The sequence below is a fragment of the Mya arenaria genome, chromosome 13 (genome assembly GCF_026914265.1).
Source record: "Mya arenaria isolate MELC-2E11 chromosome 13, ASM2691426v1".
NCBI classification, from domain to species: Eukaryota; Metazoa; Mollusca; class Bivalvia; order Myida; family Myidae; genus Mya; species Mya arenaria.
Window position 1 is genome coordinate 43395810 of NC_069134.1, and position 26900 is coordinate 43422709.

The 26900-nt window shown below is 33.3% G+C and overlaps 1 protein-coding gene across 1 annotated transcript; it reads right to left on the minus strand.

Annotated features, from left to right (window-relative positions):
- Positions 1 to 5865: 5865 nt before the first annotated feature.
- Positions 5866 to 26566, minus strand: LOC128213220 (uncharacterized). Its single transcript, XM_052918780.1, has 2 exons — positions 26413 to 26566; positions 5866 to 7392 (listed from the first exon to the last, which is right to left on the minus strand). Exon 2 carries the CDS (start codon positions 7312 to 7314, stop codon positions 6643 to 6645), a length of 672 nt encoding a protein of 223 aa, XP_052774740.1. The 5' UTR covers positions 7315 to 7392; positions 26413 to 26566; the 3' UTR covers positions 5866 to 6642.
- Positions 26567 to 26900: the final 334 nt, after the last annotated feature.

Consider the following 26900-nt stretch of genomic DNA (forward strand, 5'->3'; position numbering starts at 1 on the left):
CGGACACGAAAACAAACGGAGGGAAGGACAGACGGAAGCACGATCGAAACAGCGTTTGTAAATTTCTAACAAAACTATTAAAAATTGACTTTAAACTAGTTTCAGTAGTTGTCATGGTAATATTTTCGACGAATGAGCTTTTGTCAATTTGAAGACGTAGTTGTTGCGTATTAATGTCCACATTCTGCCAAACGATCGCAACGACAACGATCGTTCTAAGATTTCATAATGAAAAACTAATATTGACTTTGAAACTCAAATAGTGCCCTAGAAAATGTTCAATACTGACAAGCTTTAAAAAAAGAAAGTCTCTCGCATTTCCCGGATAATAACGATTTACGGTCGCCGTACCAGTGTGAGTCCTACGTATTATGATTTTATTTAAGTCCGAATAAAATGTCTATGGTCATGACTAAACGCCTGCATATTACAGACGTACTTAAAGCTTTGCTTCAAGACAAATAAAACTATGAGACATAACTTTTCAACAATGCTAATGATCGCACATATGAAACACTCACATCAACATATACTGCACAAAGTAGTCTTCTTTGATTCCTTATTGCATATGGCATCGTCATGTACTATTGCTCGCACATAAGTTTATGAACAATGCTCTGTTCTTGTTCTTTATTTAATTATATTCTAACACTGCTATAGATTCAATATATCCACATTACTAAGGTCGGCACCAAACAGGTCGAATGCAATAACGCATGTACAACTTAATGTCAAAAGATAAAAAATATTTTAGATGTCTAAATTAAAGACAAAATATATTTAAATGTTACGAAACAATGAAAACAAATTTAAAAACTTGTTTATTGTTGTCTAAAACAATTTATAGCACTTATTATATGAAAAATCAAACGCGTCGAGTGTTTGTGTTAGCTTTGTGACATAAAGATAAGAGGATTGCATGACAAACACGCGGGTCTAATTGAAAATATTGCAAACAAACTAACGACGAGCATAATATTGAAAACACAATCTGCGTATTATGACTGTGGCTGAGTTTTTCTTGACGATCAAGATTATCAAAATCACCATAGTACTCAGACTTCAGTGTTACCTCTCAGGGTCAGATACACCACACATTAGTGTAGTGCTTGACCCTCCTAATCGTACTATGTCGTTGCATCGTTATCGGCTAACGCGCGTGCTCTTGGGTCAGATTTCTATCCGATCGGAAACACGTGGAAGTTAAATCAGTCCTTGTCAATTGGAATTGATACAGTTTGTATGGAATTTATATGCTTAACTACTTAAATTACAATATATACACGTTACTAAGATTTGCACCATACCGATACTATAAGAGATGCATAAAATGAAACCCAATGATAGACATTTAAGTTCAACACAAATCGCTAATTTGCATGCTATAATTAATGAATACAAAGTAGAAATTAGTTGAAAGTTCATGAAGTTAAAATGGGGTTGCTAGACAAACACGCAGGCGTCATCGATAATTTAAAAACTAACGACGAGCATATTATTGAAATTACAATCGACGCATTATGCCTGCGGCTGAGTTGTCCTTGGCTGTATATGCCAATGAAAACTTGTTTGACGAGCCGAGAAGGCGAAAATACCTACTACGAATCACATCAATAATGCAATAGACACAACATAACTGGCCAATCACAATCGATGACTTTTCTTTTTTTTCTTTTTATTACCTTTTTAACTACGTTCTACATCGATTCTGAAGAATGCAGTCGCCAAAATTATAGCGCATAGTAGTATAGTCCAATTTAGCTACAGACCGAGGAAGCCCGCTCTATTGTGTGTAGATCGACAAAATTGATGCCCAACATACACATACTTACGACGAATAATAACCATATAAGTCACATGTCCGAAATACTTTGATAACCTTATTTATATCATCACCCAACTATGAATATAAATAATATCATCACACTGATTTCAATTTTTATTGCATTGTATTGTATTTATTCGCGAGGTCCTACGACCTGTTGATAATTGTAACTATTTGAAATATTGCACGTCAACCTCAAAACGTAGAAAACACTATATAATAATTTCAAGAAAACTGACACGACATAAAACCATCCTCTTGAGAGTAGACACACTCAATAACATTACAATTATTTTAAAGGTAACTTATTTACAACCATTATCCACACAACTGCATGGCATGATTTACATATATTTGTTCTCAGACCTTAGCCGTACCTACCTTACAATTACTATCAAGATGGTATTCGAATAAGAAAACCCTAGTGCTATAATCCAATACAGTTGAACACCGCTATTCCGAACACCGTTTATCCGAAATTATCGCTATTTCGAAATTATTGTTCGGTCGCGATTTTTCTCCTTCTTTGTTTGACTTAATCTTTTAACCTTTAATCCGAAATCGCTAGTCCGTAATAATCGCTATTCCGAAGTAGAAATTACGGTCCGATTTGGTATTTCATACCTATTTATCAATTTTTATTTCGAACTCGATCATGTCATAGTTTTTCACACCATACTGCGAATGCACTCGGGCATCGGCTTGAGATGACAATGGAGCACAATTTGCGCTTGTTAAAGAATGCCATTGAGCACGCGTATGTTACAAACATCGATGTCAAAAAATGAGCGATTCATTTGGATGATGTATATAACATACATATTAAAACAACGCATTCACTAAATGAGGCGCTACTTTTGAACGATTTAAAATTTGATAGTTAACTTATTTGCTGAATTATTAGTAACCTAATTCACTTTATTTGGTTCTCCTCCAGTGTAAAAAGTAATTGTCCAATACTAGAGGTAACGGGTTTGATTTTGCGTACAGAAACTCACAGTGATTGGTCATAGGCCGTCGTAGTTCCTCAGTGTTGCAAGATTCCGTTGTAACATACCATCGCCATTTTCCCTTTTAGTATGTTTATATTGAAATGAGAATGAAGCATTTATTACCATTTCAGAACTTTTTATTTCAGAACTCTATTGATTCAGATTGTATTCATACAAGGACAATACATTTTGCATGTATTTTATGGCATGTTTTTCATTCATTTATTGTTTTAACGAAATACCACGTTGCATATGACGGTGCTCTAATGGATTGGATCGCCACAGAGTTACATAATACAATAGGAGACGCAGTGAATTATTTACATTTCATGTTGCTTCCTATTTCAAATTAGTTGCTGTAATGAATTTTATTGATTGTAGTCAAGTGCTTTACTAAAGAGCTGGCAATAGACTGAGCTTTTAAATGGTAGGATATTGATGTTTAAAACATTTAAATATTATAGCTTTTAATGCGCAAATATATAACAGCAATATCTTGAATCTGTGTTTGTGTTTATCTAATTGTTTTGCTTTTATTAGAACCCATGTCAATATGACCCTTTAGTTTTTGAATCAGACACGCATTCTATCATAATAAACACACAAGCGAACTGTTAGCATTGTATGTTAGCGTTCTCTTTTATAATACGAAAGAAATTAAATTAGCAACAATTTGTTTCTGTTGACGCGACAACGAATCCATACGGCAACAAGATGTCGATTAGTCAGATCAAAGTCCGTAATAACTTAAAGTGTATTTCTTTTATCTTATGACATGAATGGACACGCTGACCAGTAAAAGTTCTTCCGGGGTATTTTACCTCTCCAATGCCATATGGCCGCACAATATTGTACAGAAAAATAACGCATTCACAAAACTGAATTGCCGCAATGCAAACGCGGTTTTGAAGGACAAAATTCACAACTTTTCAGAACGTTTAGATTTAAGGTTAAACCTTTAGCAAGCGTTATACGTTCATTTTTGTGTGGTTTGTACTTAGGTGTGTTTGAGGGTCGAGCATATTTAACGCAAATAAGGTAATTCATTTCAGAAAGTATATTGACTACAGCAATTTAAATCGGTTTAGGTGGCCAAATGCCAATCAACACTGTATTTTATGTTTTTGATAAGTTGCGGCTTTTTCAGAAAGAGTTTAGAGATAGAGCAATTTTTTACCAGGAAGGGATTATAAGGTCGTGTTATTCGTGTTTAAATGTATAGGATCAAAATTACTACATTGATTCTGTACAAATTCGAAGGACTTTTGCGTTTGGATGTAAATATATTTTAAACATAAACCTTACCAAATAATCATTTGTAAAATTGGGTTATCTCCTAATATCACTTAATCATGAAGGAATTATATATGTTTTACCCAAGAAAAAGAATCCTTTAAACCGAATATCAGGGAATAAGTTATTGGATACTAGGCTTGTTGCTGTTATTTCCATGCAGTAATTAAAAATAAACAAAAATGAAGTTTTAAAAATTTGAAATGCTAGGCCTTCCGACCAAGATGTCGTTGTTTCGAGACACAGCAGGGTCGCATTTCATTAGCAGCTCAATAAGGATTTCTTTCCAAGAAACGATTCCGTAAGTAATTAATATCAACTTAAAAATGTTTTTTTTTATCTTGAGCCTACATTTATTAAATAATATAAACTAAGAAACATCAAAGTAAACAAAGTCGTCACCAATGCTATGTCTATCGGTCACTTCCTTTGAATGGTCAGTATAAAAACTTTAAAGAATATGATCAGTGACTTTCGTGCTGGGGTAAGGTATTTCAAGAATATGAACACGTAAAATGTATGTCGATTGTTTTTATTACTTGAAATGAAACACTTATGACTTATAATTATTATTGTTCGAGCAGCTCGGAAAATACTATCGTGTTAACATTTCAATTTACCTCATGATAGATATCAAAATCATCTACATTTTGGTATTTTATTCCTCGAATAATCTGTCACGTCTTCTTTTATAATGAAATGGATGAGGCGAAATGTAATCTACAAATTTGTATAATTTATAGTCTTTTTTCTTATATGTTTGTTCTGCTATTGTGCATTGAAAATCAGAGGAAGACTTTCTCAATTGCCCTGGTCAGTGTATTTTTTATTTTTATATTTTTAGACTTCCGATTTTTAATGAAGGTTCAGCCGTTTACTATCTTAGTTTTTTCTTTCCTAATGATTCGCCACACTTTATTTCGTATTCAAAAAATTCGTGAAAGTGCATCTCACAAGCCATGAACTTAGTAACTTTAACAACTTATCTATTTGCCCTTACACAACCGTTTGCTGGACATCATAATATAGTTTCCATTGCCTTGTTACTCGGGCGTAAAAGAGACTTTACAATTGTATCAACATGTATAGTTATTACACTTAAAACTAGAGAGACAAGCCCAGTATCCAAATATCCAGGTACAAACCATGCTTAAGGGCACAATTCAAGAGCCCAAAATACACTGAACGAGAGACACAAAACGATCAGACACCACAAACACATAACACATTCAACGGAATAGCTCCATCAATAGGTGAAGCCTTATCAAACATCTGTCTGACAGAAAATAAAAAGTGAAACAAAAAACTGTCTCGGTTTTACGTGCCACTGTTAACACACGCACTTCAATTCAATGTTCTTATTATTCTAACCTGCCTTTTGACTATAATAGAATTTATTGTCTGCCGCTCCAAGTATATTCAATTAAACACTGCTTTCTTTCTTTTGTTCTGCCCTGCAATATCATTCAAACACTTTAAACACATATAATTAAAAAAAAACATCTTACAAATCACAAGGTTATTGTGTGCGAAATCACAAATCTAAGGACTTGCGAGGTTCTATGTGCTTTTTATTTGAGAAAACCGTCTGGAAAACAATACATATTTCTTTCTAAAATACAAACGCAACAAACAGTTAAAATAAATTTATTCATTTATTAATTTGTATTTTTTTAATCAAAACTATTTAAAAAATGTGTCAATGATTCTATTATTGATAGAGTAAGAGCGATATCAATAACAATATGACGCAGATTTATCGTTTCGGAATTTTGAAACATTTACTTATCAATGTTAATGAAAACAATTGATAACAAAATAACATAAAGCGACCTATAATTTGTAAAGGATTGTTAGCAAGACAAATGCATTATTTCTTTTTCTTTTAACTGCACAAATAATTATTATCATTTATAAAATAACACACGCGTAGCTTGTCTGTTGTAAGTGTTGTAGTGTTGTTGGGAACTAATATACATGTCCGTATTTTACTGACAACTTGTTTATCAAGTGTCATTCAAAAATAATGAATGGAGTTATGGACCAGGTCAGCTTTCCAACGACACTAAGCCAAATACGAAACTTCAACTATTTTCGAAAAAAAACGTCCTTAAGTAAATGAATGAAAATCACTGTGATTAAAGCTTAAACACTTAATAAGTATTAAATCAATTCCGATTACTTGTTATATTTACATAGGTCCACAACAAATATTTAGAAAGGCACCGACAATAGTCCATACTTTAGTGTAAGGCAAGTTTTGCTTCGGATTGTCAATAATGATTTAGGTTTATTGCGGGACTCAAATGGAATGATACAGTTTGATACAAATACTGCCAGCTTCCGCAAAAGAGTCATTTTCTTTTGTTTAACTATAAAATAATTACAATACAATTCGATGTCAGAAGGTGTATAGTTGATCTCAGTTGATACCCTATACTAAATACCATAACAACACTGTACACTTCCTTTGTGAATAAAGAACGAAACCATAATCTTCAGAGAATCTGAAACGATAATTGCAAACACTTGTCAAAGATGTGTCTCTTTCTCCAAATTAGAACCAGATAGTTCCGACGAACTGTTTGTCGTGTCTACTAAATCTGTCAACTGGGCGTCTGAGCCTCGTGAATAGGCAATATCTAAATCCTCGAGGGATTTATTTAACGACATTGGAAACTGTGAGAATTCACGAGATTCGTGATGTTCACCCTCCTCCTCTTCAATTGTTTCCGCACACGGTGGCAACTCTTCCTCCCCGTCTGAGCTGTACACGTCATCTTCACCTTCGTCGTAAGAAAATGACGTCAGCGCATGAAATGCGTGTATTGCCACGCGATTAACATTGTTTTGCTCACGTTCTTTTTTATATGCTGGCATACTTCGAAAGAAGTCTTCTAAGATACGTTCCTCCTCCAATTCTCTCTGCTCACGTCTTAAATACTTAATAATCATCACAATTATTCCGGCAGAATAAAACACCAAAACAGCAACAATATATAACACTGCGCCGGAATCTGTTTCTTCGCTGGTTTTGTTGCGTTCACTCTCAACAATGTCAACATACACCGGAAATGACGTATCGTTGATGAGTGAACATCCTCGAATGATGTAGGAGAGAAGGGAGTTTGAAGTTGAGCTGTTTAGACCCGTAACCCGCTCCTTGAAGGGATCACAACCTGCTTGAAGATACAACTGTTTCATAGTTGGAAGTTGCAAACACCCTCTACTACAATTCCGTCAGGCACTGCTTGGTAACACTTACCGCCATAGTACTTGTGTCTGGAAAATGGAAAGAATGTATTTTTAATTGTATGCATATATTATCGACTGTAGAACAATAAAATAATGAACCAATTAATGATTTTGTTGTCTTGTTTACTGCCATACACCTGTCCGATAACTCCTTATTTTCATCAACAATAACAAAAGGAACCTTGAAGCTGTAGAGGAGACTTAAATAATCCACTTTATATTCATTGTAACTCTGGCAAAGTTTTCAGATGACATGAAACTGATTGAATATTGCATTATGTTTAATGACATTTCATATCGTAGCGGTGTATCATTCTTTTAAAAGCAATTTGTATTCCAATTTATTGGTAGCCTGCGCTAGCAAAACCAAAGCACATTTTTGCATGCCGCAGTCGCCATTTATAAAACACATCTTAGGTTTCCGGGAAACCTCACGAAAACCGGAAAAGTGTCAAGACTTTCGCGGAAACTTAAAGTGTTCGTTACCGTTCGAAGGTTTTCAGGTCATACCGGTCAGAAATGACATACATTTACCATGACAGAAACAAAAACAAAAATGTAATGCATACTGCAAAATATATGCATAATTTACTAATTAAAAATACATTACTATTAACACTTCAAACAGTACATAAACCACCATCAGCAAAACAAGTACGAACTAACTATATAACGTTCATATATGGTTCAAATTAGTTGTGTCCCAGAAACAATTCTTTACTGTTAACACGATGATGTCGGTCAGGGATTTCAAACTGTTTGGATATGTTTGATACTCATACTACCGTTTACACTGTGGTTAAAATTATATTTTTTTAAGATTTCTCTTGAAGTTATGCGCACAAACATATATATGTAAAAACACTTTTTAAAATGGTTTAAGATGTTCGATGCTCAATCAAGTTAATTTAGGAAACCTTATGACCCAATATATTTATGTAGCATTTGAAAGGGTTGTTTGTGCAGAGTTAGAATATGTATAAAAAAGGGGTAGCTTCACGTCCGTCTTCAAATCTTATATCATGTTGAATGCATCTAACACAAACATAATCAGCAAAAACTTTATCGATCGACAATTTCAATCATTTATATTTGAAATCAATAATCAATAAGCAATTCTTTTTCGGGGGCGGTCACCAGGCATCGAAGGTTTGTATTATTGCCAATGACAATATATGACAGTAATGGCACGCTTATATGTGTATCGGATACCATCGATGGCTATGGCATAGCCGTAAACCATGTGATACAGTGTAGTTAAGTATGATTGACAATAACGTATTAGCAGGCTTATTAGTGTATCGGATTGCTGAATTTGCTGTGGCATAGCCGTAAACCTTGTGATTCAGTGTAAGTTAGTAATATTGCCAATGGCGTAATGGCAGGCTTATTTTTGTATCGGATACCTTCGATGGCTATGGCATAGCCGTAAACCTTGTGATACAGTGTAGTTTAGTATACTAGTAATCGCCAATGTTGTAATGGCAGGCTTATTTGTGTATCGGATACCTCAATTGCATATGGCATAGCCGTAAACCTTGTGATACTGTGTAGTTTAGTTTTATTGCCAATGGCGTAATGACAGGTTTATTTGTATATCGGATTGCCCAATTGGCTGTGGCATATCCGTAAACCTTGTGATACAGTGTAGTTTAGTATACTTGTGATTCTCAATGACTTGATAGCTGGCTTATTTGTGTATCGGATACCTCAGTTGGCTGTTGCATAGCCGTACACCTTATGATACAGTGTAGTTTAGTATACTTGTGATTCTCAATGACTTGATAGCTGGCTTATTTGTGTATCGGATACCTCAGTTGGCTGTGGCATAGCCGTAAACCTTGTGATACTGTGTAGTTTAGTTGTATTGCTAAAAACGTAATGACAGGCTTATTTGTGTATCGGATACCTCAATTGGCTATGGCATATCCGTAATCCTTTTGATAGAGTGTAGTTTAGTATACTTGTGATTCTCAATGACATGATAGCTGGCTTATTTGTGTATTGGATACCTCAATTAGCTGTTGCATAGCCGTAAACCTTGTGATACAATGTAGTTAAGTATTGTTGCCAATGGTGTAATGGCAGGCTTACTTGTGTATCGGATACCTCAATTTGCTGTGGCATATCCGTAAACCTTGTGATACAGTGTAGTTTAGTAATATTGCCAATGGCGTAATGGCAGGCTTACTTGTGTATCGGATACCTCAATTGGCTGTGGCATATCCGTAAACCCTGTGATACAGTGTAGTTATCATACCATATGAAAATGCTTATCTTACTGGAGTTATACAAACTTCAATTGTGCTTTGTATTTGTGCTTATGTGTGTGTCTATCTAAATTTGATAAGCGCATCAGCACAAATCTAGTAATACTTTAGCTAAAATTATCAATGCCTGCATCATGCGACGATGACTGATAATTGTACCGAAAAAATGACAAAAAAATACACACTCGCCATGTTACAGCAAATATTGAGTATTTTATTTAATACAATTCATTTTTATATTTAAACAACTGTGGTCGGATTTGAACACCGGTATCGAAAGTGAAGTACAACAAAGTATTGCTAATATAAATTTACATTGTGTCATTTGCAAAGACTTGGGCTCAAAGAGGTGTTACGATTAAGACGTAATTATACAATATTCAACATTTAGCATTAAAAAGCATGCGAGATCTGTTCTCAACTTCAGAAGCCAAATGATGTTTCTGTTCTTGCAATGCACGGATTTGAGAATTTAATTTTATCTTAATGATTGGTTTATTGTAGCTTAGATTGTATGACTTTTGCAACAGTTTTCCTAAACAACGAATGTACACTCCTTACACAGCTGCTTTAATCATGATTAAACAATGATGGAGCTATATTGTGAACTTGGTCGGATTCATCTAGATTAAAACATTGTGTCACAAACAAATAAACCAGACTCCCATTGATATACACTTAGAAGTCCATTCTCTCGTTATAACATGATTCGCTGTATTCAATTTATTCTAGAGATAATTCATTGAAAACAATGTCATACGGCATGACTTTATATTATATGTTCATATACTTTGAGAACTACTGTTACAGTAGTTCCAATTAAACAAGAATCTGACTCAGGTGTTGCAGCCTCTGAAATGACAAAGCCATACTCAAAGGACGTAGACTTTGTCTGAACACCTGAGCCTGTTTAAGCCCGTCAAGGAAGCGGATCTGAATGAGAACTTTTCTTCGTTTTTCTTTTCCGATCAGATATAATCGTACAAAATGAACAAGGAAATACAAATTAATTGCTCAGTTTAGACAAAATCTTTTTTTTTTCCTGCAGTTAAACGTTTTATAAAATTTATGAAAAAAAACATTAACCATATGGTTGTTTGTCGAACGCTCGTTTCTACCCGATTGTAACTGATACTTCTAATATATTTTAAGGAGGACGCAATTCTAAAACAAACCCTTTTACAGCCATGTAAGGTTTCTCGATCATAAAAGAAATATTGACATGTGTATTGCCACGGTTTGACGTCTTGTAAAAGTGCAAGAACCACTACGGCATCGCTTTTTCAGAATCTAGATTAAACGAAACTACAAAGTCAAGTAGCAGAAACTATTTTAATCAGCCAAGAAAACGTACAAAGTCTGGTTATATGTATTTGAACGTAAACGATAATCATCTTAATGGATCTTATCCGTAACTTAAGTTATCTTAAATCTGTATAGAAGTCATAAATGAAGCATATTCGAGTGTTTTATTGCCATAACCCTTTGCTCATCAAGTTCAATTCACGCTGATATGCAGCAAAATAACGAAACTATGACACTCTTACTCGTATCATAATTTACGAATAAGATCTAAAAAAAAGTTTTCTTAATTATATATATATCGTAATAATGCAGAAAATTAATCCATGCGTAGTAGTTTGAACATGAACATGTTGCTGTTATTGACATGCACATGTTCATCTTATACTGAAATAAATATATCAATCTATCTAAACACTGAATAAGAATCTGTTAACTTTAACATACTTCATATGCACCATTTATTATTTTCTTTGATAAGCTTCTGAAAAATACTAACATACATACATTATGCACACAAATGTTGTCTATTTAGGGTATGATATATCGATTATCGTACATAAATCATGAAACGAACACATACCCGTTAGTACTTAAAAGTATGCACATTGCTATGTTGTTGTTTGTTTTTGTTTTGTTTTTTTCATTTTTAAATTATTAAAAATGAATCATTTGTGACAATTATCATACAGTTTTAGTTACGTTTTATATCCGTTAAGGTAAGCTTATCAAATGTTCCCATTGCGAAAAGCTGAACTCGCAACACATGTGCTGTATCCTTCAGCTCTAAGACAGCACTTATATCTTAGCACTTATGTACTTGTTCATTTACACTTTTTTACCAAAAATATTTATCGGTCACCATAACAACATAAAATACTATGATGTATGCCTTTGTCAAAACATAACGACCTTGTAGTTAGCCACTTCGTATTATTTATGTAACTTTAGCATGGAACGGATAACTTGACAGAAGCTGGGCACACTAAAAAAAATATTTACAGCACATACTAATGGCCTGCATGATTGGAAATACGTTTGAGATACCACTTCAGCGGAACCACTTAGTACGAAAACCTATCTACTATCTACTTATGAGTGGTGTCATATGTAAAAAGGTAGACACTACCGCATCCTTAGTCCATTCTTGACCATTCCCAACTGTTAGATTCCAACAAATGCTTTGCTATCAAAAACAGTTACTATCTTTGTATATACTTGTTAACAAGGCAAGGGATTTGCTACCCTTTTTATTTGTAACCAAAACAAGATTTTTGCTACCCTTCCTTTCACTGATTTAACCAGCCAAGAGATTTGCTACCCTTCCTTTCACTGATTTAACCAGCCAAGAGATTTGCTACCTTTTTATATTGTTTTACCAAGTCAATATAAGTGTTTCGTTTGCGTAGACTGTATTAACAGTACAAGATATTTCCTACCTTATTTAATACAAAATCCCTGTCACGAAATGTCCTATCTTTAAACTGTTTTAACCAGCCAAAGGGATTGCTACCTTTGTTAACACTGTCTTACCAATCAAGAGATATTGTTTTCCCAAGCCAATAATTTTGCTTACTTTTCTTGTACTGATCTACCTTGGCAAAAGATGTGTTTCCTTTTTAATAATGTAAAACCATGCCAAGAGATTTGCTTCCTTACTTTATAATGTTAAACCACGCCAAGAGATTTGCAATCTTTCTTTGAACTGTTTAAACCAATATAGAGGTATTGATTTTCAAGCCAAAGGATTTGCTTTTCTTTCTTACGCTAAATCAAAAAAGCCAATATACGTTCTACTTTTCTTTAACCTGTTTTAACCAAGCAGGAGGTTTACTACCATTCCTTACATTATTTTAACCAATAAAGAAATGTTGTTTTCCCTAACTAAGATATTTGCTTATTGTCGTACATTGTTTTAACAAGCAAAAAGATTTGCTACCTGACTTAACACTGTTTAACCAAGCAAGAGATTAACTACCTTTCCTTACACTATTCCAACCAATAAAGAGTGTTTTCCGTAACCAAAAGATTTGCTTTCTTTTTTGACATTGTTTTAAAAAGCCAATAGATTCGCTACCTAACTATACACTGTTATACCACCAAGAGATCTACTACCTTTCCTTACACTACTTTAATCAATAAAGATATATTGTTTTCCCTAACCAAGATATTTGCTTTGTTTCTTACACTGTTTCAACCAACAAAGAGATTCGCGACCTTTCTTTATATTTTTAACCAAGCCAAGAAGTGAATTATCTCATTTTCGTTTTTTACCAAACCAAAATGTAAAACACACAAGTCGACTGAAATTTTAATTAATATATTTTTTGCAAAAAAGTTATCATAATCCGCTATCGGTCGGTAATGAAATGGGTTTTCTTTAGAACAAATCAAATTAAGATGGTAAATGATATTGTTTTGGGAATAAGTTCCTGCCTTTTCCAATTTATAGGAGTTCTCACAACGTTTACCCTGGGGAACAAGTTTCAAAGTACGCGTATTGTCAATTAAACTGTTTATATTGTTTCACAAACAAAATAAAACTTTAAATAAAAAAACTTATCCTTTGTTTATACATTAAGTTTAACTCCTGGTTTCCATTTTAATGGTTGTAGATATAAATGGTCCACATGCATTGTTCATTGAATACGTATGATATAGGTAAACACGAACCTGTATATCATGTAAATACCATAAATTGCCAAATGCAATAGATTTTTCAAATGTAACATGTAAATCATAGTGTGGACGGAAGTTCACGGCAAGAACCTCCCACTGTGCCCTTGAAAATGCACAATATTGATATATATGAAATATCTCTCATCTCTAGTACATTTGAGCATTTCTGGATTATAACCATTTTACGACATTTTTTCTAGTGTTAATCATACGTATATATAATAATGAAAATACCTCATTCACATCCAAAGAGTAATGAAAAAGTTTATGCCGTATCTCAATCTTATTAATATCATATGTCAACGGTCGCTTCATTTCATTAGGCATAGCGTAACGTCGTGAAGCGATTACTGGAAATATGATAGAAATAAGACTGACCCAATCTATGACCAAAGCTTGCACCGATTAAATAATCTGTTTGCACCAAGAAAATAATGACCTCGAAAAATAGAATTAACAAGCCGGTGTGATAATGATGATATAAATACGACAATCACAACTCAACCAGTTGAACATGCTAATTATAAATACATGGTCTGCGCTGATTCATTGATAATAATGCCAAAGGTATGTAATATTTATTATACGAGAGTGGCTCGTTGCGTAGTTGATAAAGAGATGTTTGTGTTAAATGTTCAGTAAGTTATAACGCGTAAATTTATAAAGACAATATGTTTGACGTCATTGTTTTATATACGTATATAGTTTGCATGAGGTCTAAGACTATTTTTAGATACATGGAACTTAAATTATCACCATTCCAATCCAAAACAATATAGAATAACATGAAATCAAAACATAGCCGTTAACATTCAGACAGCAGCAAATTGATTAAAACTGATTATATATTAGTTTCGTAAAAATATCCCAAACATGATTTGATTAGTCAATATTTATCCATTCATTACTATTAACCAATCCAATTTGATTTGTGGACATCTTATTTTAATTGTGATACAATGATGTCTAATTGAAATAAAAAAAATCTAATTACAGTCAATTATAATTTAGATAGCAAAACAGTAGCTTCGTAACAATAAGTGATTACTCATAAAAAGTCACCCCATGGTTTGTTTTCATTTAACACTGCAGTTGCACCAGCTCTGTGATATGAAAATATAGTGAATCGGTTGACAAACCAATCGGGCGTCATAGATAATGTAGAAAACTTACGATGAGCAGATTATTGAAAAAACAATCTGTGTATTATGCCTATTATGGTTAAGTTGTCCTTGACGATAAGGATTTTATCATTTAAAATAATAATTCATTGGTAACTAGAGGGAGAAAGCTGGAGGCCAAATACACCTACTACGAACAGTATCGATCGCAGTAGTTCATACAGCGTTAAAAACGCTGACTCTCCTAATGCCTACTAAGAACCATATCAAAACTCCACACCACAGCCATGCTCATGCACGAACTTTTCTTATGTATAGTATTATGGTGATTATGACAACATGAGATCGCAATATATTTACACAAATACAGAATTTAAGAGCAGTCAGATAACACTTCTGAAAGAACTTTGCATTAAAGAAATACAATAATACAGCATACTAACATACTCTTTATAGGTCAAATATATTTAAAATAAAATATTTTTTTCAAACAATAAAGACTCTTGTAGTGTTGTACTTTGTATTCTTTGCGCATCTTCAAAATTTTCACTTCGACTCACACTTGATAACTCAAATTGTTACTTGAGTAACTTGATACATAGTTAAGGTTGAAGATAAATATTAAAAGCATCTAACTAATTTAGCACATCCAAAACAGCAACGATATTATTACAATTAAATCAAACGTAACTATACCAACCGCTTTATATTAAATTTCAAAAACGAACTTTCCTCTCCAAACTATAGAACGTTGTTTGCAAATAGTGTGAACATGTTTGATATTACAACGAGCAGGCGATGGTCTGTCGCTATATAACAGTAACTGTCAATCTGGTATTCAACTGGGAAAACACATGTGTGATATTCCGTTACTAATTTAACTAGAAGGAGTGCATTTATCCATGCATCTCTATTTTTAATACACAGATATAAAAGTGCAACGATGGTGCATAAAAAGCCCTGAATAGGATTGGTTTCCAAAACGTTCCATAGTTCAAAATGACCATTGATATATAGTTTTAAACGATTCTATCTTATCCTAATTTAATAAATATATATAATCCATAACTTGAAAAAAGGTCTCTAAAATTGTTGTATCACTTAAAATTATATTGTAAGTGGAAATTATGTCGACGTTGGGCGAATTCCCGTCTAAACAAATTAACATTCCTCGGGCATGTGATACTTCGATAAAAGGGGAGTAGGCGTAATAAATCGTCTGTACAGTGAATTGTCTTATTTTAAGCAAACATGTTTTAGTTCGACTATGTATTGTATGATGGCAAAGAAACGTTTATATTCTTCAGTTTAAACTACTCATTTAATTCGTCTAAACACAAATGTAATTGCTAATATTTATAACCATCAAATCGTTTCGGGGGCAGACATCTCAGTACTGGCGTCCATATTGAGAAGCCAAGCGAACGTGTAGCCTGGATGGCCTCACATCACACGACATTGTGCGTCTCCCTGTTAGTACAAATATGCCAGAAAATCGAGACAGTAAGGGCATAAAACCTATGTTTATTAAACGATAATTTGCCCAAGCGTTTTTGCTGGAACAGTGGCATAAAAGGAATTGCTTGACAAAGCGGCGCTCTAATCAATTATTTAGATCCAGGTGATTTAGATAATTAAAGTCTCTCCAGTATGACACATGTTATCATACTTTTATTTTTATTTCACAAATCAGATAATTGTTTTATCTTTTTTTGTGGACAAAAACAATGGTTTAACGATATAGTATACATCAATACCGGAAATAATATTACGTAACAATTCCACACAGACGCGATGTATTTGATATAACTTGTCATAATTACAACATTTCCATTTTCCAAGTGGGACCAATAGATCAACTTGCTCAAAACACAAAGGTTTTGTAACATTTTTAAAACATTTTCGTATAAGCGAGGCAACACATCTAAGCTCACGTATTAATGTTTCAGCGATATTATAACGTTAACAACACATTAAGTAGCAACCATTTCATATTACATAGTTAAATTTAGTATACAACTTTGGTAGACATTTTAGTTAATACTTTGATATTTTTTGTACTTTTGAAAAATAATAAACTACTGTGAAATAGTTTAGTAAGACCGTAGGTTCACGTCAACATTTTATTTTTGTGCCATTTCAGTCCTTTGAGAGTAAATATTTCATGATAAATGTATAGGTCATATAGCCTATACAAAAGGCCGCGTCATTACAAAATGCAAATTGCCACAACACGACCAACGCAAATACGATGTATAATGAGACGTGATTTTCAATGATGTTTTAGCGTAATGCTCTCTGGTTTCCAGCATTAAAACGGGTATAATACCGTTCCTATTTGGCGCCGAACTTAAGTGCAGAGCCTCGTACAATAATAAAATAATGCATGTATATAAATATATATATGTTTATAAAATATCTTTTGTTCATGGTGGAACAAGCATTTATTAAGTAAGTGTTGTGGTTGTTCTACCAAGCATAGAGGTTTGCATTATTATTGAAATGTGTTTAATATGATTTCGCCAATAGAAACAAACATTCAATCTGAAAGTCGAATTGCGTTTTAATAAGTGTATATTGCAAAAATGCAATCATAAATCGTTACCCGTCAGTAATGAAATGGTTATTTTGACAAGACAATCAAATTAAGATCGTGAATGATATTGTTTTCGGAATACGTATTCGCCTTCTCTAATTTTTTTATAGGAATTCTTACATCGCAAACCCTGGGGGAAATTTATGAGTATTGTCAACAAGAAAAGGACGGACTATTGGAACTGCCCATGTTCCTTGAACAATGAAAACGTATGCTATAGGAACACACATCTCTGTATACAATGTCAATACTATGAACGGTCAAATGCAATAGCATACCATTGTTACATGTAAAATACAGTATGAGCCGATTTACAGAACAAATTATGGTTAATTCAGCTATGGTTAATTTGCCATTCGAGTTAAATGCAATAGAACTATTTGAAAGATGCAAGTATACCGTCATAGCCTCTGTTACCATTCATGTGGTGTCTTAAATCTTGGGAATGCTCATTAAAACGCATGTTGTTGTTGTTGTTGTTGTTAATGTCCACATTTTTCAGAAGGCTGTGAACATACCAAGGTTTTGAAATTAAACTATACTAAGTTGGACCTTTAAAATGCACAAGAATGATATGAAATAGCTCTCATCTTTAGTTAGCATTTGTTTCAATGAGTTCCTGTGTTAGAACGAGTTTCCAACGTTAATAAAATAATGGCATTAATAATACAATATCATGTAATGTCAAAGGTTATGCCATATCTCAATCACATTAAAATCATATGGCAACGTTCGCTTCATTTCATTATGCATAGCATAACGTCGAGAAGTAATAACTGGTATAATAATAGTAATTAGACTGGATAAATCTACCACCAAATCCTGCACAGCTATAAAAAGCGTATAATCTTTTTTGCATCAAGAACATATTAACAGAACGAGCAATTGTAATACGATGATACATATATATACAGCCAGCACAACTGAACCATTTGAATGTGCTTATAACAAATACATGGTCCGCGCAGTTTAGTGTGGAAAATGCCATTGGCATATACATTTATACGATTGTGGGCTATTGTATGGTTTATAATCATCTGTTTATTAAAAATGTGTAGTAAATTATTACGAGATACTAAATGAATATTACCTTTCAGCAAATAACGTTATGGTTTTATAAACTTTATTCTGAGATTTCTTTTTGATTCAAGATTTTAAGATATAAACTAGGACCCTATAACCATTTCTGTTGCATAACCTATGTAAAACATGAAACCAAAAGATAGCCGTTAACGTTCAGACAGCAGCAAATTGTATAACATTCGTTAATTCTTAAGTTTGGACCAAGTTGTACATAACATGGTGGTGGTGTTAGTAGTTTATACTCCGGGTCCCGGCGTTAGTACATTGAAGGGTCCCAGAGTGACTGTTCAACCACCGCACACGTATCCTGGGAGGTTAACCAATACTAGGTGCATTCACCTCTGCAAGGAACTGACAATACATAACATGAACTGATGAAATGAAATGTAATGAAATGAAGACGTCTATTAAATCTGATAACAAATAAAAATTAAAATTATAAACAGATTAAAATACCCGTCTTCTGTTGAAAGATAAAAGTTCAGTTTGACCTCCACTTATATTTCTTTTATAATTTATTTGTTTATTTTGTTAAACACGATGACCTGAAAAATGAGCGAGTGCTCAAAATGTTGTCAACCCTGTGGTGTGAAATCATATGATACTGCAGTGGCTTCAGCTCTGTGACATGAATTAGAGTGGATTGCTTGGCAGACACGCGGGCGTCATTGGTAATGTGAACAACTAACAACAAAAATGAAAATACAATGTACGCATTATTCCTGTGGTTCTGTTGTCCTTGGTATAAAGATTTTATAATTTGATATACTTATTCAGGGGAATTCAGCGAGACAAGACCAGAGGCCAAAACACTTCCTGCAAACCATATTAATGACAAGATTTATCCAAGCAGTCCAAAGCTACAGTCCCTAGTAAACCCATCATGTTGTATGTAAGAGCTCTACGTATATGTTTAGTTTAATGACACTTATAACCGTATAAACCCAAACTAAATCCATTGTACTGTATTTATCAAGCTACCAGCATAACCAAACACGTCTGTACACAATGACCCGATAATAAAAAGTAGTAGTAATAATAATAATAATAATAATAATAATAATAATAACAATGATGATGATCATAATTTCGGAAGGTCAAATACATTTAAAATGATGCATGTATCGTATGCTACAACACTTTTAAAACAATAAACATTAGCATATTTGTAAGTATTGTAGTTTCCTGTTTTCCACAATAGAGGGACTTAACGCGTAGTTTAATCAGCCCAACTGCGTTCGTACCCTGATAATGACATCAATCACTCAATTCATTACACAAATAGTTAATTATTTATATCCAGAATTTTTTAACAAAAACCTAATTTCATTTTAGAAAACCTTACAGTAATTGTTTACACTCATCCTGTAAATGGAACGATCGATCGTAACAGGAAATAGTTTATCATATGACGTCACAATAACACCGATATTTTTAATTACTTCCAAACACTCTTTAACTTTAAATTGAAACGTTAATGGCAACACTTCATTAAACAAATTGTAATTTAACACTTTCTAACATTGTGATTAAAATTTGTCGTTGCCTGCCAACACAAACAATAACAAGATAACACTTTTCAATTAATAGCAAAACGCGATATTTCGCGCTCCGAACAAATTCGAAGATGTTGCGTTCATCGAAACAGCTATATCCGAAAGGCTGTTCATTTAGGGAATTAAAGCTAAGGTGTAAATATTACACCTTTCACATGATAACTAAAATTATCGTTTAAGTTTATGATACCTATTTTAAATCCTTAATCCTTAACTTTTCTTAGCATATAAGTGATAAAGCACAGCATCAACATACACTTACAATTATACTACACCTAAATTTAATGTAGCTAGGCCAACCGCTTTGAATTGAATCAAACAGTGTGAACATGTTTGGAATTATTACGAGCAGGCGTTAATCTTTAGATTTATAACAGTTACTGTCAATTTGGTATTCAACTGGGAAAACCCATGCGCAATATTCCAATACTAATTTAACTAGCAAAAGTGCATACATCCGCGTATCTCTCTTTCCAATAAACCACTAGTAATCAAAGCACTAAGAGTGCTGAATGCGACAATACCTTCATTAGAATTGATGGTCGATGATAATAAGATCGTCCTGAAACGAACAAACAACAACACAAAACCCTTGATTTATACGGCATTTGTTGCTACGGATGTAGGTAGTTGCTTAGCACTACATGAGGCTACTAACAAAATATCAAGAGCCTTTGTCTCGTGGATTTAAAGATGTTTCTAAAGATTTAACAATAAGTTACATAATAAATCCTGGAACCCCTGAACCGGTATTCATAAACCTTCTCCAGTCATTTCCTAACTTAAAATATTTCCCTAAGGTAAGTATCTCACTGGTCATATAAAATATTCAATTTATTTGATACTATCTTAGATATTTTATTTTCATTTGCATATCTTTATGTTCATTAACTTTAACTATTATTATTTTAGGAAGTTACGAAATGACTTAAGATCTTAATGAATACTAGTCTAGTGGCCTGGCCAGTTTGAATCCAGGTGCATAAATTAATTTGAACAATTTTGGTAAGATCCATTTCATACCAATTATCAATTGTCTGGGCGTGGAGTTTCAGAGAGGATTTCAAAAATTAACTATACAAATATATGGAACACCTGGGACCTCAGGGGCCAGCTTTGACCGCAGGGTCACAATTCTGAATATAAAATGGTAACGGACCAATACATGAGGCTAAATTCTAAATTTCAAGAGTCTGCGCCTTTCAGTTTCAAAGACGAAGGTTTTTACAACCGAAATATATAGGAATTTCCAGAGCGAGACCAGTTTTAACCCCACCGGCATCAAACCAGGGACGTAATTTGAACAATCTGGATGAAGGACAATTTGAGGCTCAATATTGAACATCAAGGGTCTGTGTCTTGCAGTTTTAAGGAAGTAGTTTTTTAAGAATATCACTATTTAACTCTATAGAATAGCAGGGACCCTTGGAAAGGTGCCGGCTTTGACCCCAGGAACATACATTGTAATTTGTACAATATTACAAATGCCAGTACATGAGACTCATACCAAACATCAAGGGTCTGTGCCTTTTGGTTTAAGAGAAGATTTACCACTATATAAGTTATAAAAGAACAGGGACCCCTAGTTAAGTGCCACTATCGACCACAAGGCCATAATTTGAACATCTTGGTAAAGGAAAACTACATGAGGCTATATCGGTTAGTGATAGTGTTTGAAAATCGGACCCCATTTGCTATCGATAATCGAATCGAATCGGACCAAGTATTTCGATTTACTATCGGACAATAATCGAAAGTTCATAATATCAGTAAGGATTATTAGATTATTGGGCTTGCTTTCATATTTACATTAGCGTATGGCAAAGCAATAGTATACGGTTGTAAAGAATGTCCGTTGAAATCATTTAAAAAAAATTGGCAAGACTTACTTCGATACTGATGCCGAAAAACCATAAGCTGGTAAAGCTCTTTGATCAAAGAATGGCCTACTTTCAATTATGAAAGATACAGTTGTTCCAGTTGAACTTAGTTTTAATCTGTTTGATTCATATGTTGTGTCTATACTTGATTATGGATCGGAGGTTTGGGGCTTTAGGAAATATGAGTGCTCGGAAAGAGTGCAAAAACACTTTTAAATGGATACTTTAAGTGAAAAGGTCTGCAAATACATTATCTTTATACAGGGTGCTAGGTCGGTTTCTGCTGTATATCGAACGATATATTCGGATTATTCAATATTTTCTTAAACTATTCACAAGCCTAACTGTTAATTGTGTTTAAATGACAATTATTAGTAAAGGATAAAAAGAGACAGATGCAAATCCTGGAGTTAGAAATTGGGCTTCAAATATTCGAAATGTTTTACAACATTCAAGATTTGATTTCAAATAAATCACGACTTGTTACATTAGCATAAGAAATAATAATGTGTAATGGCTTTATTCATGAATTGTTGCCCAAAACAAGACGAGTTGCATATGTCTTTTCCTTACATTTTTATTCACATTTTTTTTTTCTGTAGCTGTCTTTTCGCAAATAATTAACCTGGGATCTATATGCAAAAGGCTCCTTTAAAATTGCTTATATTTTCATGTCTCATTCTATTGCTTTTCGTAATTTACATAGTTTCTGTGTGGACTAACTTATTTAAGTTCTCACTTTTATATTTACCAGTATACACGCTGCTATGTTGGTAACTTTGTTGAGTTTTTTTTCTTTTCTTTTTTAGTACTTAAAAAATCTGTATTTAATACAAAAAACATTTTAAACGCATTATAATGTAATTATGTAACAATGTATTGTTTGATTGATTGAGTGTCTTCTATATTTGTATTTAATGGTTATTTAATATGACGATGAAATGTTTATGCTTAAGTAAAAAATAATGCTTCTGTTCTGTGATGTTCATAATAACTATGTTTTATAAATTCACGACAGTTTGCCCCAGCGCATGTGTTGGAACACTAGTGTAAAACGATTTAATTGATAAAACACATTTGATCATTATGTTGTTATTTTTTGTCGACATTTGTTTGAATTTGTCCTTATTTAAACATTTCAGTTTTTCAAATGGGACCGCCTTGCTCTCAACAAAATGGTATGGTAAAGTATTTTTAGAAATATCTTCGTCGAAGCAACAAGTGTATATACAAAAAATACTTACATTTGCTTAATGTTGAAAAAACAAATTCTTTAATTGCGCTGTATACCTTACTTTGAGTATGAAATAAAACGATTTATGAAACAAATGTATATGGTCTGCATTTTACAACGTGAAAAAAGACTGGAACACGAGTTCAGTTTTGAGTTATTACTCCCTGAAAGGTTATCACCTTAATCAGCAAACTACTTTTCATGAAGTTTTGTTCGGAGTGCTAATCAAATAAACGACCATAAATGGGATTGTTCAAGGAATGCATATGTGCCTTTTCCCATATGAATTTATTGGAATTGTCGGCGCCGATGAAAATCCTAAAGGGTTAATGGACTAGCGACCACAAAAGCACGCATGCAATTGATAGAACTGCATTAGTTAATACAACACAAACTACAGGAACATATTTTAGTAACACATGCACGTTTGCTTCAACATTTATTTTAATGCCAATTAGGTCGTTTGAAAGAAAGCATTACAAAATTAATTATCACATAAATATTTGTCAGTTCAAATAACCTTTGCAAATCTCGCCTATTCATTAGTTTACATAATGAAAATTCCCATTTCAACCGAACCGCCCAATTAAAGCAAATACGATTTAATTATTCGTGACTCTTTTTGCTAATTAAACGTAAAGCTTTTGGTTTCCTGCATTAAAAACCGACTCTGGTTGACGCCATAATGAAAAGCGGGATGACATTTGCTTCTGTTCATGAGAGACGCATTAATTATGAATTGTTATCCACGGCTTGCTTTCATATTTAATATTTAGAATATATTTTAGATTAGGTACTTCGTGTCAATCTAAATAGCAAAATCTTGAAATGGACAAGCAGACTTATTACAAAATCCTCTGGGGTGGTATTCTATATTGATCTTAAATGGATCTAAGAACGATGTAGCTAATCCGATTACTTGTTATTTATAACTGACCAATAGAGTGAATGAAATCAATCGTGTAAGACCATAAGATTTACTTAAGTTGAATATTGAATACCACCCCTGATCAATACGTTACCAAGTAATAATGAAACAGTACAGCAAAGTGAGCGAGTAGCCTTCTGCTATCCGCTTTTGTACCGGATATTCGATTGTGCCATATGTGAGAGTGTTTTGTTTTCGTATTAACATTGACTCCCGTATCAAAATCAAGAAGGCGGTGGTTTAAGTGCGGACAAAAGAACAACGACATTTACTTAAACATTTATGTTTTAAGTTATGTTGTGGCTATTTATTTGACATTGATATTGAGAAACATATAAATCAGTTATGACCGTTACAGTTTAGTTACTAAAACGCTATATATATCCGAAACCTGCCTTGCGAATCGTTTTAAACGGACGTTAGACATTATGTACATACCTCACTCTTGCGTACCGATATATCTTTAAATCATTTTGAACAATGCATACCGAAATGACTTTAGAATTTCTGTATTCACATCAAACACTAAAGCAATAATAACGGCATGTGTTCTCTCAGCCATTGGCTGCAGAGCATCACATTTCATTTAATTAAAAAATATCATTGAACCTACGTTCAATCAATATTACATTGTACAGATCACATCACATAATGACGTAACAGAAGTTCCATTTTGTGTTTTATAAGACTGATCTTGTGTGTTTATGGTTTGTGTCCATACCATTTATAATAAGTATTGTAATACCTGTGTTTATCTTGTTGTGTAGTGTCTCTAGTTGTGTGTTTATGGTTTGTGTCCATACCATTTATAATAAGTATTGCAATACCTGTGTTTATCTTGTTGTGTAGTGTCTCTAGTTGTGTGTTTGTTAGGCTGAGCTTTCTATTGTCCTTTATCCTGAGTGCAAATGACCTCATTTTGTTATAATTAACGTCGTTTTGTTTAGAAACTGTTTCTATGAAAACTGTATTCTAAGGTCAATATACACATTACAAAGATTAGCAACATACCAATCTCACACGCTATGATAAACATGGAGCACTAAGACAGACATAATTACGATGAATTGCATATTATTAAAATCTGACCAAAATACAAACACTCGTATTGTTTCATGATGTAGTGTTAACCCCATAGAGTGCTTTCAATCTGTACAGCGACTTATCTGTGGCAGCAGCTTTATGGCATGAAGATAAAGTGGATTGCTTTGCAAACACGCGGTCGTCATCATTCATACAAAAAATAAACAAAAAAGCAATTTTGACGAGCCCAATATTGAAAATACAATCAGCACATCAATTCATATCGGGATGTTCTTGACGAGGAAGATATGTAGAATTGAATTCAATACTACTGTTGCAAATGCAGAGACACGCGCTGAGGTGGAATCACATGCTACTGGCCATTTGAATGATATAATGGACATTCTGAATATCCTAGCACTTAAATATGACTTTTACGAGCCAACTCACTATTGTGATAAACACGTTAGCAAATACACCACATATGGCCATATGGACTACAATATAAATGCGACGCCGTTGCAATTACGAACTAAGCACGGTACCACAATTAGATATAATACCAATAATATATATAAGGGAAGAACATTTATTTTACTTTTTTTGATTGAGTCCGAATAAACCGAATTGCAGGAGCGTGCAAGAACAAACATAGCCGTAATATTAGCCAACAGTTATTCAAAATCAATACATACACATGCATGACAAACATAACTTTTGAGTGATACACCTTTAACTACGTACTAAAGTATGCATATATGGAAAATATTAATTACTGATATCACGATTGTAACCGTGTTTTTCATAGCTGAAAATGAAAAAAGTATTAATTAATTGATGAGTGCTAAAATATTTACTATGATCTACGATCGTGTTATTAGGTATGAATACCGTGTCTTTGCACATTTCTGTCATGTTAAACTCGGTACCCTTCATAAAAACCATTGTTTTCGACATGTATTTACTTTTTTCGGTATATTATTGCTTTTGTATCATAGTGTTAAATCTTATTTGGGAAAAAGAGTGCATCTTTGACGTGTTAATATAAATGGTTAAAAAGGGTTGATATATCTAACCAAAATAATGTAGTATATATTATTATTATTATTAGTAGTTTTACCTTACACTGAATAATTCGATATTCCATTCAAATCTCGAAAACATTTAGCAATTTTAATTCAAGATTTATTTTCGACAAAATGTTCGTTAGACCCTACGCAGAAAAACTTCAATAAGTTTTGTTTTTCGATACAATTGCAAAACCTGATACGGCTTATAGCAAAGTTGGAGAAAATATTTATAAAAAAACTGTTTAAAATACCTAACCGATGCTTGGCACATTCAACTACATTTAAATCTTAAGTACGTTACGAACCTGTTTTCAAAATTCCAAACAAGGTATCCTTTGAACTACTAGTGGCCGTGTATTCACTGCAAACATGCGTGTGATTATTGTAGGCAGTCCGTTAGTATGTACTGCCAATCTAGTTCTCGACTGGGAAAATTCCAATACTAATTCAACTAGTAGGATCGCTTCCTTCTGCAATAGTGCAGCACTGTAAAACCAATAATAAAACATAGCAAGTGAGCTATGATGACCCTTGAATAGAGAGCTTACCAGAAGGTTCCGAATATCTCAATGAAGCACTTTGAAACAAGAATTAGCTTTAACAAAGATAAACGGCGATCAATTTGTTAACAAGGTCATGGAAAGTGTATGAGAAAACAGTATGAACTTACCATGTGCTTATGTATTCATTTTGAATATCAAACAGTACTTAATAAGGTCGAAAAAGATAAAGTTCTCTTTCAAATATGTTTTACAATAATTTGGCAGGGATAATATTTGCTAAGCATGTGTAA